The sequence below is a fragment of the Agelaius tricolor genome, unplaced genomic scaffold (assembly GCF_023055355.1).
Source record: "Agelaius tricolor isolate 1412-34295 unplaced genomic scaffold, bAgeTri1.0.p SCAF_1, whole genome shotgun sequence".
In the NCBI taxonomy this organism is placed as follows: Eukaryota; Metazoa; Chordata; class Aves; order Passeriformes; family Icteridae; genus Agelaius; species Agelaius tricolor.
The window spans coordinates 75,252,193-75,267,668 of NW_027269261.1; the positions used below are offsets into that span (position 1 = coordinate 75,252,193).

A 15,476-nucleotide genomic window follows, 5' to 3' on the forward strand; every position below is an offset into this window, starting at 1 on the left:
AAGGCCCGCCCTGCGAGACTCTCTCGGCGGTTGATTGGTCAGGGCGGCGGTGACGCGCGCCGGGGGGTTTTACGGTGTTCGGTGTCGGGAACTGCTTGGAGAGGGCGGGTGGTGCGTCCGGCGGTTGGAGCTGCGCGCTGCCGCCATGACGTTCAAGCGGAGTCGTGACCGCTTCTACAGCACCCGGTGCTGCGGCTGCTGCCATGTGCGCACCGGCACCATCATCCTGGGCACCTGGTACATGGTGAGAGGCGGGGGCGGACGGCCGGCGGCTGGAGGGGCGGCGGTGGGGGCCGTGCTCAGCGCGCGTGCGCGGGGTGCTCGGTGGGGCGGAGGAGCGGCGCCCGCGCGGCCGCTCTGAGGGACCGCGCGCGTCCCGCTCCCGTCCCCGCTCCTGTCCCGCTCCCGTCCCGGGCAGCCGTTCCCTGTGCTGGGGCGGTCGGGGGAAGCTGCACCAGGGGATTTCCTGGGGTTACCCGGTGGGGCTCGGGTCCCTCTTCTTTCCCGAAGTCTCCTTTGGGCTAACGAAGTCCTGCTGTCCCTCGGCAGCCCCCCTTGATGTGTTTGCAAAAAGAAAGTGAAGACAAAGTTCAGAGTGTTTTAATCTGCGTTTCAGAGAGATTGTGTTACTTTTCTCTTTCTTGGTTTGGAGGGGTTGAGACTTGAATACAGTACTGAGCGTGTAAGGGAGGAGATTGGGGGAGAGTGGAATTCGGTGTGTGTAATAGGGGAATGAGATGACGTACCCGTGAGTGGTGTGCAACCTCTGAGAGGAAGATGAGTGTCCCCCACTTTGTGGCAAGGAAGTTCCTGGTTTTTCCATACTCTGTTCCTGAAACAGTGATTGAAAAGCAGTAGAAACAAATTTGGCTCCCAAAACGCTTCTATTTTTCTGACTGGTGAGTGCTTTCTCTCCGAGGAAGAGCTGTGGTAGTGCGGACGAAATACTAGAAATAAAGTTCTGAACTAGGGCGAAGTAGAAAAGTGAAAACAGTAGCAGCAAGTTAAAGGCCTGGAGCCCTAACTTCCCTTGGTTCCCTTAAAGGGGGCCTGAACTCCCCTTTATTGAAGTAATTTCCTCATCCTTCCTTCCCCTTAACCCTCGTGGGCAGTAAAAATGAGAGGATAGTTTACAAAAGTTGCATCATACCTTTTCTGTTCTTCTGAAGCTGTAATCAAAAGCCGTGTTCTCCTCTGGCCTTCTCCGAATTGTAAGAAACAAACAACGCTGAATTTTTGTGTTGATATGAAACAGCCATGCACATAAACTGCCTTTAGAGGCATGGGGGTTTGATTTTGGGGAGCTTATGGTTTATTTTCAACAAGTATGGGGAGGTCCTTTATTTTTATGCATCTTGGTCCCTCAGTTGGCAAAAAAAAATGCACAGGCAAACAAAGTCCCTGGAGAGACAGGACTTGAGGAAAAGGGAGGGTAGGGCGTTGGAAATGTAACAAAAGCTTAGGGAAAAGGTATCTCTTTCAAAATGAAACTGGACAAAAGTCTTGGTGCCGATTAAGTTCCATTATCAGTTCATTTCAAAGAAGAAGGTCCATTGGAATTTTGAGAATCAAACTTTTGGAAACCTGCAAACCACCCTGTGCTGATGGATGGAGTTCAAGAATATGCTTCTGGTCCCTGAAGTAAAAGCATAAATCGTGAACAGCGAGGGGGACGGTGATCCTTGTTACAGAACAAAAGCACCTCGCTGCCTTCCGCACTGCGATTCCTGTTCGCGGGAGTGTCCCTAAACGCAGGAACTTGCTGGGGGCGGGGGACAGGGAGCTGTTTCCGTGGCCACAGACCTGGTAGCACTTCCAGTTTCTACCTCTCCTGCTGTGCTTATGTTTCCCCTCGTTGCCTGGATGCGGCACCTCTTTCTTCTTTCTGAATGGGTGCTGGGGACGGTGGCGGCTGCCCCGGGCACCCGTGGGGCTGCGGCTCCAGGGGCGGAGTGCGGCTTTGATCTCGTGTGACCGCAGCCGCTCGGTCGTTGCAGGGAAAAGTAGAGCTGAGTTCAAGGTAGCAGGGGGCATGCAAAGTGCGAGTTTTTATTTAAAAAAAAACCCTGTGTATGGAACGCTTTGTTAAGCCGTGCGTTGAATATTTTTATCCAGTTCTCGGCTGTCACCTCGGTAAGGGTGAGAACTTTAACGTCTGGCAACAGCTGTTTGAGCTGGAAAAGGTTATAACATGGTGGTCTTCCCTAATGCTTTAAAATCAGAATTCAAATATAGATTACACTTTTTTTGAAGGTAAAATACAGTTTTGACAGTGAAAGTTAAATTTAATTGCCTTCTGCCAAGCTTTAAAAAATTGTCCAGAACATGTCAGATTTTTTAGACGTGTTAATTAATGCCCCATTTACGAATAGCTCTAACTTAGTCTTTCAGGTTCTTATGAGAAGTATTTCTAAATCAATTAAGTAATCTCTGCTTTTAAGTTGCAGTGGGACAAGTAGTAATAACTTTATGTGTAGGGTGGTGTTTTTTGGTTTGTGGGTTTGGTGGGGCTTTTTGTTTGTGTTTTGTGTGTTTTGGTTTTGTTGGGGTTTTTTGAAGGATGTAGCTTTTTGGAGAGGGAGAATGTTTTGTTCAAGAATAGTTTTATTTTACTGAAAATCTTGCTATTTACTGTATAAATTGTGTTCTTGTGCAGTGCAGTCCTGAAGGAATTTGCTATCAAACTTAAAATGGAGTCTCACAGCAATCTACTCCAGATGTTTTAGTAAGATAAGACTTCTGTCTTTTTAATACATGTGTTATTCTTACATAACCATTTCTTTAGGCATTTTCCTATTCCTTGCTATTTGTGTACTTTTAAATCATGCCTGTAATTAACTTTGCTCCTTACTGGAACAGTTTTATCACTGTCCTTGCTGTGTGCTTCTGCAAGTCCAGAGAGAACCAGGACTACTTTCTAAAATGTCTGCTGCTGATGCTGTGTGAACAGAGTGTGTCTCAAGCACAGTTCTGTCTGTGTGCTGCTGCTGTTTGTGTACATATCAGTACATAAAAGTGTATTTACCAAAAGACAAGTTAAGTACAATTCTGCCAGAAATGTTCTTGAGTTCCAGGTCTGATAAAGCTTGGTTAGCTCTGCAACACCCACTGCTGTTCTGTGTAGGAAGGAAAAAGAAACCTCCTGTTCCTCTCTCCATAATTGCAGTCGTGTTGCTTTGAAGTTTGTTTCTTCCTGTAAACTTTCATATTGGGCACTGCACTTTCCAGAGACCGGAAGCAGGAACACTGCCCTGGCAAAAATGGGATCAGAGTTCAGTAAACAGCATAGAAGCCAATAGTATTGTTCTGGAGGGAGGGGCTGCTGCCTTCTGGCAGCAAGCTTCAGGGCTGCAGGCAGTGATGCAATTGCTGCTGCTTAGCAGGAGCATGAGGGGGGTCTCTGCAACTGTGTGTTCACTGAACCAGATTGGGACTAGTTATACTCGCTCATTTCTGTCAGTCTGGTACTGGTACTCCTAGAGGCTCTGAAGTACCCTATGTAAAATTACTCTTCTTCAGTTTTTACTATTTCAATATCATAATAAATCAAACCAAATCAGAATCTCCATCTTGTTTGTGTTTTTTTTTTCCTTTTTTTTCCCCTTTGGAAACATGTCTGGAGAAAAAATACTGGAAAAGTGAAAGGAAAATGAGTGTAGTAGTGCAAGGCAATTTCCCTCTTTCCCCTCGAGAAAGGATATAAGCAAATTCTAAGTAGGAATTCTTGGTTTTGCCCAAGTCCCTCTGAGTGCTTGAGGAAAAGTTGACTTCATGCTTGGGCCTCCAGAGAGTTGAAGCACTTAGCTGATGAGGCATAAAGTGCACCCTGTGGAGATAAAACTCACTAATTAAAAAGTTAATGCTTCTTAAGAGTTCCACAGTCTTTTGAGTTCTAATCATATGGGGAGCTAATATTTCTGTTACCAGTGTGTAATAAATGATGACTTTCTACTTGAGAATTTGAAATTTCAGCTATTTGAATTTTAATACAAGCTACACCAAACTATTAAACTTAGCTATCCCAGATATGAAAACGTAAAATACACTCCTTAAACTATTACAAAACTAAATTAGGGTTATTTTCATCTTAATGGGATTATTTTTTAAATAAGAACTTGAACATGCATTTTGCAAACTTTTTTTGTCACTATTTTTGATTTCTTAGCAAAAAAGACCAGAATGATGATGCTGAGATTTCTGAGGTGTTATTTTAGGGTGCTGCAGTATCCACTGAGTGCTGTCTTGTCAGGCTTGGGGTTTTTTCAGTTTGTTTTTTTTTTCTTTCTTTTTTTTTTTTTTTTTTTTTTTTTTGAGGGGGAGATGGTGACGGGTTTAATCCTCATACTGAGGCATACATGAGTTTCATTTTTTCTGACTTCTCTATGTAAACATTTTTGAACATACATTTGATTTGCAGTGAGTATATACTTAAAATCTCTAACAATGTTCTGTGGTCCAAACCATATTCTTGCTGCCTGTTACACTGATTATTTTGAAACTAACCTTGTGGTCTTGCTGTTATCAAGCTTCTGGGAAAGAATGGAAGTAGTTAAAATAGAGGCTCTGGCTCTGTAGGTCTTGATCATATTTAACATGAGTTTCAATTAATTAAGTGTTGTGATGGATTTGTAAACAGTAGTAATGGAGCACTGGAAACTCTGAGGTGTTAATTGGCCATGGTTTTGGTTTGTTACTTGTTTTTGTTTAGATTTGTTTTGGTTTGTAACTATTTTTATTTTGTCTCATTGATTCTAATAGATTGGATTTTGAATGACTTATTTTCTGTTTTACTTGGATACTATTTCAGGTTGAGAAAATAAACCTTTAATACTTGGAACTACACTCAGTAACTAGTGAAATTACCAAAGACTTCGGTACACTGAATTAGGACCACAGATCAGATGAAAATAAAAAAGAAAGTGACAGATGGAGAATTACAATCTCAAAATTCTGAGGCATTCAAGTTCTTCAGTACTTCTGTAGTAATTCAGGTGCTGCTTACTCCTTATCCTGAGGCAAATAGTAATGAGTTTGACTGCCATGACAGGCTATGTATAAACAAGAAATGATTTAGTTGTAATTGAACATGTACTTTTGTGCTTTATAAAGTAGAGATCAATATTTCAGCTGCCAGAGACATGAACCTTGACTTAGGCTTTTTGAAACAAGTACAGTGCAGAAAGGTATTTTCCAACATACCCAGTTCACTCACCGAGAGGAGGAAATAGAGGGTTGAAAATGCAGAGAACATTGAGAGCAGAAGGCCAGAGTACAGAAGGATGAAGCAGGTGGGAGATGAAAGTGTTCCATATTTTTGACAAATAGTGAAGCAAAATAAGATTTGAAAATGAGACAGGTGAGCAACTTGACAGTTTGCCCTTTAAGAAGTACCCTGTGAGGGTGACAATAAGTGCAGTTCTAGGCTAAAGATATTGGTGGTTAAACAGAGTTCTTCACTGCCAGCCTTTTGGCTACAATGTTTTATATAAAATGCCTTATAGAAATACAAGTGGCTCAAAATAGCTGGAAATTCTAGTAAATTTGTGCAATACATGATGAGATGATTGCATTTCTACAAAGTGAAATGCACTACCAACTTTAATTCCACTGAAGGCTTCTTTTAGCAGAAAGTGCAAGCAAGCTTATCACCATATATCTGTAAACCCCAGGGGAAAAAGAAGAAAAAACTAATAAAAACAGTGAGGGGAAAAAAAGTTACAGGAACTGTGAGTCTCAAAATTTTTACAAGATTCGGATTTTTTTTTCCTTTCTGAAATCTTCAGTAATTGTACATAGACTTGCCACCATCGTTGACTTCTGGAACCATGTCCATAGAAGAAGAAATACCTGGCAAATATTCTTCAGTTGTTAGAAACTACAAACCAGTTTTCTTTTTCTTTTGAGGCTAATTGGAAGGGATCCTGCTTCTGGTGTTGACAGTACTGAATACTGATTGGAAAATGTCTGCAGCTAGAAAAGACCAGCACGAGGTTTTTTTTTGTGTTATGCAACCTTTGGCATGTGTCTCCAGATACTAGTAACAGAAACTATGTCCCTGTAAACCTTGGATACCTTATAAATGCTGTCAAGGCAATTTTACAGAGGCTTCAGCTACTTCTGATTCTTTGAGCTCTTACTGAAGACATTTCTGGTGTGTAGCAAAATGGGGCAACAGAAGGAGTCTTAAGTGGCAGCGTGAGGGAGGAGAAAGACTGGTGAGCACACACTGTGGGGGTTGATCTTTGTGTGAAATTTTTTAACTTCCCCTGTGGTTGTGTGGACCTTTTTGATAAGGTGAGGTTTTAATAAGTGACCTGGGAAGCAGAGGAAAGTCTTCTCTCTAGCTTATTAAGGCTGAAATGTGGCAGAAACCCAGTAACTTATTGGTATGTTAAATTAACTCAATTTGTTGTAGAAAGCAGAAATTCTTTCAAAATATTCCTCATTCTGTACCTTTATCTTCCTGACCATTTTTAACTGTTTCCAGTTTTTCAGTTCACAAGCCTGTACATTCATCAGGCAGCATCAGCTTAATTATGTTATTTGAATCCCTAGGAATCTTACCATCCCCTCGATTTGCAAAGTTATTCAGTGGTGATTCATTGAACCTAGCAAGTGCTCCACACTCTTTGGGTTGTTTTAGTAGTCATTTAATTAAATGAGCTTGAAATTTAACTGTAAGTTGGGCTCTTTTTTTTTCTTCTTCCACATACAGGCAAAGAGAAGAGTTTATTTTTAACTGAAATAAGGGATTATTAGTGGTCATTAAAAACATCTTAGCTGTTGCAAAGTAATTAACCTTGAGGTAACTGTGATCTCTCTCAGGTGGTGAACTTGCTGATGGGCATCTTGTTGACAGTAGAAGTGACTCATCCAAATATGGTTCCAACTGTTGATATCCAGTATGAAGTCATTGGAAATTACTATGCTTCCGAGAGAATGGCTGGTAGGTCTAGAGCTCTGCTGGCTGATGGGAATATACAGCATGCACTACCATGGATTTGTCTTACACTAGGTTGTAATATATGCATACGACTTTTCAGAAATATGGTTATCTTGTTTTCTGAATTTCTCTTCAATTATTCTGGGATTGAATTCTTCTACAAGAATAAAAAGAAAGCTTTATGGATTATTATTATAACTTCATTTTATACCCAAGCATTTTAAGTCACGAGATTTCTTGGCCTTCTGATACTTTGAGTGTTGAAGTATGTGTGGGACATCTCTGACTCACTTTCTCCATACACATTAATTATCTTTGCTGACTCAGTAAAACAAGCAGCAGAAAACAAGTTTAAAGACTTTTCTTCAGAATTTTTGGTCATCTTCATAGATCAGGAAATACCTTAGAGCTCCTGCATATGAATTTACTGAGAAGAAAACCATGATACCTTTTGAAGAAGAGAGGAACAATTGGGCTGCCAAGTATTTGAGTGAAACCAAAGTGTTTCTTGAAGTTTCACCTGCAGAATAAATGAGAGAAAGCACCTTGAGCAGAATTGTGCCCACTTTTCACTCTTTTACTAAGTGTATATGTATACAGCTGTAATTGGTGTCAAGCTTTTTAATTATTGTATCTGTAAACTTGAGCATATGCTTTGCTTCTCTTGGTTTTAAATGTGCAGAAATGTTTAGTTTAGTATGGCACTTCTAATCTACCTCAGTCTGTTGTATTACATGAAAATTTAGAGAGGGTCAGATTCAGCAAAGTTAAATAGAACAGCACAAAACTGGTTTTGAGCATTTTGGATTAATTGTTCATGACCTGAGTTGAGGATCTGTCAGTTCTGACCTGTGACTGTAACTCACATTTGGTACTAATGAGATGGGAGTGGGAGCAAGGACCAAATTCTTCATGAGGCTAAGATATTAAGTAAAATCACAGCAGATGTCTGTAAAATGTCATATGACCTGTAAAGGCCTTTGGGGTACTTGGTAGCCTTAAGCTTACATGAGTGAAAGATGCTTCTGAAGCTGAAGGTGCATTCTTCACTCTTTAGTGTAAAATCTATCACATGCTTTTGACTTAAAAATTCTTATTCCTTATGTTGGGATCTGGGCTGGAGGGCTTTGTGTGTGTGAAAGAACCTTACAGGTGTTATTGTACTAGTGTATATTGTGAGTAATAACTCCTCAGAAGACAGCCACGCTCGCTGGTGATTGCTGAGACTTATGTCTGATCAACACAGTGCATTTCAGACATGGGGGGGCTCTTCCTTGATGCCATCTGTGTATGTAGATATTAATTGCAGAGTAGAAAGGATTCTCAGATAATCTTTTTCAAACAGGAGAACAAAAAAATTTTGGCTTCAATACTGCTAAAACCCATTTATTTACCATATCTATAGACTCTCAGGCTGCTTTCGTTGTGTTTCAAAAAGAACAAGTTTAATCTAACTTGCGGAAAGCAGCTCTGCTTCTGTAATCAGTAACTGTGATGCACAAGGAGAATCTTTATCATGCAGCTTCCATGAATGTCCTGGATTTTGCTACAAATTGGTTTCTGTTCAACTGCCTTTTCTTGTAAATAGTGGGATACCTTCTACACAGTGATTTCCTGTTTTCCTTAGTGTTACTGAAGGAGCAGTGCTGCTCCCACTGCCAATGACCAAATTATGTAACCAAACCATTTTCAAGTGTAAAGGTTGATAGTGTGTTAGCTTCACTTAAGATTCTGTCCAGTTGTAAAGTTAATCACTCACATACTTTCAGCACTAACACATATTGCAAATCAGCATCATTATGGTGCATTACTGTCAAACTATGTCAAGCTTCTAATTGGTGTTCCTGGGCTTTAGTCAGGCTTTTGATTAAGGCAGAGGGGTTTTTCCAAGCAGTTGTAGGTTTTCTTGAACCAGATCTTTTTTTGTTACGAAGGATTTGAATTACTCTATTCTGCTGCTGGTAGTTGGCATGGATGAGTCAGTTGGGAACAGATCATAGTAATGGATAAAGCTTGGGTACCTGTCAGCTGCAGTGTGACAGCTCCAGGAAATGACTGATTCTTACTGTTTTTTTTTGTTATGCAGAAAATGCCTGTGTACTGTTTGCTATCTCCCTCCTCATGTTCACAATCAGTGCAATGATGGTGTATGGTGCCATTGCTGTAAGTATATTTATAATCCATGGTTTGAGAGTTGCTACTTGATTTTTTTTAACTAAATAATTTACATGCTCCTCCTTTTTTCTATTTCTTAGCATCGTGTAGGCTGGCTGATACCATTTTTCTGTTACCAACTCTTTGACTTTGTGCTCAGTTGTCTGGTTGCCATCAGCTCTCTAACCTACTTGCCCAGAATCAAGGATTACCTGGATCAGTTGGTAAGTATTCAGCTCAAATTGATATTTTACATTTGAAATTAAAGATTTTTTTTAATTGGATCAGTGACTGAGCTACACTTCCCTTTGCATAAGAAAAAGGAATTCAGCCTGCAGCAGCCATAGGTGGTTATTAGGGGCATGGTAGCTTACCAGAGGTGGAAGAGTTAAAGTTGTCATTGCTCCCTAAAAGGAAAGCCAAGGAGAGTAAGGAAAGAATTGTGATGGGAACTCCTGGTTTAAACTGTGTTGGCTACAATTGGATTTGAAAGTGTGTTCTTTAACACACTTACCTGTGCCTTTTAAGCAGTGGGGCTCAATGGCACATTTGCTACTGCAGATTAAAAATGTGTTGACCCTTATTTGGTAGGGAACAGGAAGAGAAGTATAGGTAAGGACTGTAGAAGTGTAGGTAAGGGTTCCCACAGCATTACACATGGAATCTGAGCTTTCCTTTTTACATTCTGTGTGTCTCTTCTCAAGTTGCAACAACACTTTCTAAGGAAACTGCAGTGGAGTTCTCACTAACACTGCCTGTGTTTTAACTGCAAGAAGAGTCAATACATAGAATGTACTGGCTGCATTGACAGACCATGAGCTCTGTCTGGCTGGTGCTGTGATTTGTTCAAGTAGATGTTTAAAAGCAAGTCCTTTTTAAAACAGATAAAATCTTGGATTGGTGTTTGAGAGACGCTTTGTTATTGTGGTCAGGGAAGGAAAAGAGACAGGTTTGCAGAAGTTCTCTGTTTTTGCTCCCCCAAGTTTGGGGTGACATCTTACACTGCACACCAGTGTGTTACAGGTTGGACTGACAGGATGTAATTAACAGTAAGTCATTAGAGTTGTAGAGGACCATGAGTACAAATACTGTCCTGCAGCTGTGAAGAAGAATCTGTGTTGGCATGAGACTGATGAAGTGACACAAGGACACAAACTGTACGGTAGTGATCTGTTCTTGTGGGACAGAGACAGGATTAATACTGTGCTTTGTGGGAGGATAAAGAGGAAACTTGTTAGAAATGGAACTTTTTGTTTCAGGGGAGTAGTTTACACAAGGGTTTGTTTTATTTGGTGTGAAGTTTGGATATTTTTCTATCATATTAGATTGTGCAGTGTTCATTCTTATCTCTTCCCTTTCTCTCCCTTCCCCCCGTTTTGTTTTTTTTTTTTTTTTTCACTAGCCGGATTTTCCATACAAAGAGGATCTCCTTTCTTTGGACTCCAGCTGTCTCTTGTTTATTGTTCTGGTGTTCTTTGTATTATTTATCATTTTAAAGGTAAGTTAAAACTTAATCATGTGTCTGTTTCAAGAGTTAATAAATATTAAGATGGTGTCAATCTGAGTTAATTCTCAATGCTGAATTTAGAACCCAGCTGCTTTCTTAATGCTGAGGTAAGAACTTCTTTGAGCACAATTGTTGGAATGTTCAGTTCCAGTATGACTTAGGTCTAATCTGTTGTGTACTGGTGTCTTCAGCTAACTTGTGTGTGTGTAGTGGGGTGTGCTTATGCAGCTCTGCCATTCCTAAGTAGAAAGAAGGAATGCAAAAAGACTTTTTGTCTATGTGGAAATAATTTTAATATTTGTAATTAGGCTTGTAGTGAAATAATACTGAGTCAATGTATATAAGTTTCTAAACAAAATGTTTAAAATCTCTCACTGTGCCTAACAGACCAGAATGGAAGTTTTGGAAGGAAGGTGATGGAATGAGGAAACGTATAAGTTAATTCTAGACCTGCATCTTCCTCCCTTCTGAAGGGTGATAGTAGCAGGCACTTTCTTTCTGAAGATCTAAATAATGAGGCATTCATTTGGGTTATAAAAACTCTTGTGTAGACAAAGTATATTAGAGAAATGTATATTATAAATACATTGGCCATGATACTGTTCCTTTATTGCATTCAGGTTGCATTTAAGAAAAAATAAATAATGAAAAATAATTTTACTGATTTTCTATACTTTTTCCAAGAGGAACGTTTAACTGGGGAGAGTGAAAGCCTAATACAGTAGATAGCGCTTGTGTATTGATTGGGAAATTTGGTACCTTTTGTACAACAGTGCTAACTTGTCAGTGAGAGATTTGGAGAGGTTAATGTTACACAAATTAGTAATAAAAAACCCTTAATCCTCATCATATCATGATAATGTTTCTGCAGCAGTCAGTGTTGACTCGAAGTTCGGGGTTCACTGCTCTACGCTCTCGCTGCTGCCTCAGTTGTGTGTCTGAGCCCTCTCCTTAACACTGGCAGTTAGTTGGAGCTATAGTGCTAAGTGGGGGATGAGTGGGATTCTACTGTTGGCCTCTCCTCCTCCTCCTCCTGGCAGGCTTGGACTGAGATCTGCAGAAGCATCAGCCAGTTGGGGATTAATTTGATTAGCACTGCTGAGGCAGACAGAGATTAGTTGAATGGATCTGTGAATTCTTTTGCTAAAACCTGTGTGGTGCATCCTCTATGAGTCACTGTGAATGCAAAATGGGGAGCAACATATGTATGTGGCCAGGTCTGTGAAATAGCAACCATTCCTCAGCTATGTGTTGTCTAAGTTGATGTATGCTCCTTTTTATCATAGGAATGTCATCCAGCATCTAATTTCTGAATCGGCCAATGCTTATGAGGTGTTTAAAAGAAAAATCTCTCTTCTTTCAGGCATATCTAATTAACTGTGTATGGAACTGCTATAAATACATCATCAGCAGAAATTTGCCAGAGATTGCTGTGTACCCTGCTTTTGAAGCTCCTCCACAGGTAAAATCTAGTTTCAAGTTAAAAGGAAGCAGTATCATTAATTTTGAAGTAGAAAAATCACCACATCCATGTATGTTTCCAAGCCTTGTCCAGTTTTCTAAAGAAAGACTGGAAAGATAAAAAATTATAAAGCAGCTAATTTTGTGGCGGGTTATTTCTTAACTAAATTCTGAGTGTCTAAAAGAAGGGTCTTTAGAGGTCTTTGAATATTTTTCTTGTGGTAGAGGGAAACTTTGATTGCACCAGTCTGAACCTTCCTTGCTGCTTTGCAAAGTCAAGATGCAGTGGGGTGTGGAATAAAGGACCAAGGGTTAGGCTCAGCAGAGCAGTAAACTGCTTCTGCACCTTCTTTCACTTCCTCATTTGCTTACTAGGAACAGCAGTAAATTCTTAAAATAACTTTGCCTGCAACAGAGGATTAAGTTGCTGATGAACCATGTATGCTTTTGTTCTCTTTTTTCTTTTTTTTTGTTTCCCATTTGAAATCTCTTGCATTAATCACTTCAAAATGTCTTCTCCTTAGTATGTTCTGCCAACCTATGAAATGGCAGTGAAGATGCCTGAGAAGGAACCTCCACCTCCCTACATACCTGCCTGAAGCAATTTTTATGTTCATTAACATCTGTACCAGCTTCCTGGGGGTTTTGTCTTTTAATCTTGCAAAACTGCTTAAGTAATAGAAATATTCAGGGCTTTAGGAGCAAACTGTTCTGTTTAAAATATGTTTGATATAAACTTACTAGGCAACACACATCTGAGTGATTTCATTTGCTTTAATTTTTGTTCTCCCTAATGCTCTTAAACATTTTATTGCCTTAGGGCCTTACACCTGCAAGAACTTATGCATGTGACTAACTTGTGGCTTTTAATAATACCAATTGAGCCACTCTGATTGAAGTTAGCTGTGATTATAAGTGTCTGCAGGATTATGCCCTTAATTTATATTAATTTTTTGTAAAGTAGTTCATAAAGACAATCTGATCGTGCAGCAAAATGACAGTTTGCCTTTATCCATTTTTTGGAAGGGGAAGGGTTTGAATGTGGTATATATGTGACTTTTTTTTACTTTGCACTTTTCTCATATGTTATCTTACCTTTTATTGTGGTTTTTTTGGTTATCCTTTGTCTTGAAACAGTATTTTTGAGGAACAAGTGAGGGTGGCACAGGAGTTCTATTACAACGAGCTGGGAATGCAAGAAAAATAAATAGAAATGTGGAAGATGGTTGCATGCTTCTAATCTTCTATGTATTTTCCTCTTTGTGATAAATGATACTTAAATAAATCTTTTACAAAATGTTTACCAGTAGTGTTGGTTGATCTTTTTGGTGACTTTTTTGTTTAAGTGCTTCAGTGTGCTGCAGACAGTCCAGCATACTTAGTTGCAGGTTTAGTGGTTGATCCATGCTTCAGTAGAAGTCCTTATGTGGCTGGAGAACTTGGATTCTCTCTAACACACAGTCCTGTGTTAAAACCTTTGCATTTCAAATGCTTGGTGACTTACCCTTGTCTGATTGGTACTTACCCATGAACTGGGAAAAGGGAATTGTACTGGAGGCTTTGAGCCCTTGGGGAAATCTGATGTCTGGTCAGCTCAGGCATTAAAAGCAGGGCAGACACCCAGTAGGACTGCAACATTTACACTGGAAAATGTCCAGAGTTGTTGGAGATATGCCATAACTTAGTGATGTTCTTCTATCATCAACAAAAAAACCAAACCAAAAAACCAAGGTACAAAAAACTTTCCACTCTTCCTCTTTTGTAGCAAGAGCTGTAAAGAGGTAAAAGATTATTTAATGATTTAGTATGGCTGAAGAAATAAAACACTTTACTGCTTTGGAAGAGAAGAGCTTCCTGGTGTTAAATTCTGGGAAAATGGATTCAAATTATTGCAACGTATAATTTTTGGGGTTATTCCTGAATTTTCAATATGTATCTCTGTACACATTTAAAAATGCTCTGTTAGGGCTGTGCTACCAGCAGTAGTTTCCCCTTTTTAATGAACTCGGGTGCCACCTGTGAGAGCACTTTGAAGTGCAGTGGTCTCAGAGCCTCTCTGCCCTGTTCTGGCAGTACTGTCCTGGTGGTTACCCCAAGGGGGTACCCGGGGTGGGCCCAGTGCTGTTGGCAGCTGCACTCTTATTTCCAGATTCTGAGGAGCTGCACTGCATCTGAACTCCCACAGAGGCTCCAAACCCAGGGCATCTTTAGATGCTGCCAGGCACTGTTTCAGTGTGACTGTGGTTTCATGCTGTATAAGAAACAGCTGAAACTGGGCGTTGCTCAAACATGGATTCCAGCACACTCTGCTCTGGGTCCCTCTGCAGTGAGGGAGTGTCTGTGTGTCTGATCATGAGTGGGCAAAGAGCTCCTGCCAAGGGCTGTTTACTGAGACTGTCCTGGTGGGTGGCTGACCATGTGTGTGAGCAGTATTTGACAGCAGCAGGCACTGCCTGAAATTTGTCTGGGGGGTGTGTGCATGTGCTCTTGCTCGAAAAAGCTGCAGTGTCTTCTGAGAGAGAGAAACCATTATACTCTCCTGGAGCCCTGCCCTGTGGCTTTCTCTGCCTGAAGGGTGGTGGTCCCTCTTCCCTGCCACCGTTTGCAGCCTTTGGGAATGTGATGGTGGCCTCTTCTACTGTGCTTTCGTGGTAGAACTTGCTGAAGAGAGTCAGTGCCTGCCTGATACTGTACAGCTGGGGGCTTGGTGGTTCCTCTTCTAAATCAAGGCTTCCTGTTCCCCTGATGGAGGTGATGAGAGAGAAGATGATCCTGCATGTGAAAAATGCCAGTCCCTTGTTTTTAGAACTTTAAAAGTTTAATAGTAATAAAATGGTTATAAAAATAGTAATATAATTAGAGTAATAAAAATTTGAACAATTGGGATTAGGACAATATGAGACAATAAAAACAAAGAGTTACAGACGGTCTGGGTACCTCTTTCTGGGCAAAAGAAGCCCGAAAAAGGACACACGTTAACAGAGGATTAACCCTTAAAAGCAATAGCCTGTCGCATATTCATACATCTCATACATGATGCATAGATTCCATTCAAACAAAGGATTCTGTCTGATCAGTGTCAACTTCTTCCTCTTACTCCTGACGGCGTCTTCATGCCTGAGCAAGGCGGGAAGAAGTTCTTTTCTTCTGATAAGTGAGCAATAAATTCTTTTTCTCTGAAAGATTTAGGTGTCCTGTGGCTGCTATCTCGGTGCGAGTCCTTTCTTTAAAAAAGTATCTTACATAGTTTCTATTTTAACATTATGTTATAACCTAAAACTATATTTAACACACTACTTAAGAAAATTAACACAACTTTCTAACATAACACATACAATATTAGTTTTAAAATTTGCGAAAAGCCAATCATAAAATACCTATTTTTCACACTGCAGTACAACGAAATACAAT

The 15,476-nt window shown here is 40.3% G+C and overlaps 1 protein-coding gene across 3 annotated transcripts; it reads left to right on the plus strand.

Annotated features, from left to right (window-relative positions):
• The first annotated feature begins 64 nt into the window (after positions 1–64).
• On the plus strand, positions 65–13,368 carry LAPTM4A (lysosomal protein transmembrane 4 alpha). 3 transcript variants are annotated; one of them, XM_071440182.1, is made up of 7 exons: positions 65–244; positions 6,826–6,946; positions 9,030–9,106; positions 9,199–9,321; positions 10,500–10,595; positions 11,968–12,066; positions 12,590–13,368. In XM_071440182.1, the coding sequence occupies exons 1-7, from the start codon at positions 146–148 to the stop codon at positions 12,662–12,664; spliced, it is 690 nt and encodes a 229-aa protein (XP_071296283.1). In that variant the 5' UTR covers positions 65–145; the 3' UTR covers positions 12,665–13,368. The 3 variants fall into 3 exon arrangements, with proteins under 3 accessions (XP_071296283.1, XP_071296277.1, XP_071296291.1); XM_071440176.1 differs by lacking the exon at positions 65–244 and adding an exon at positions 2,793–2,995; XM_071440190.1 differs by lacking the exon at positions 65–244 and adding an exon at positions 6,060–6,215.
• Positions 13,369–15,476: the final 2,108 nt, after the last annotated feature.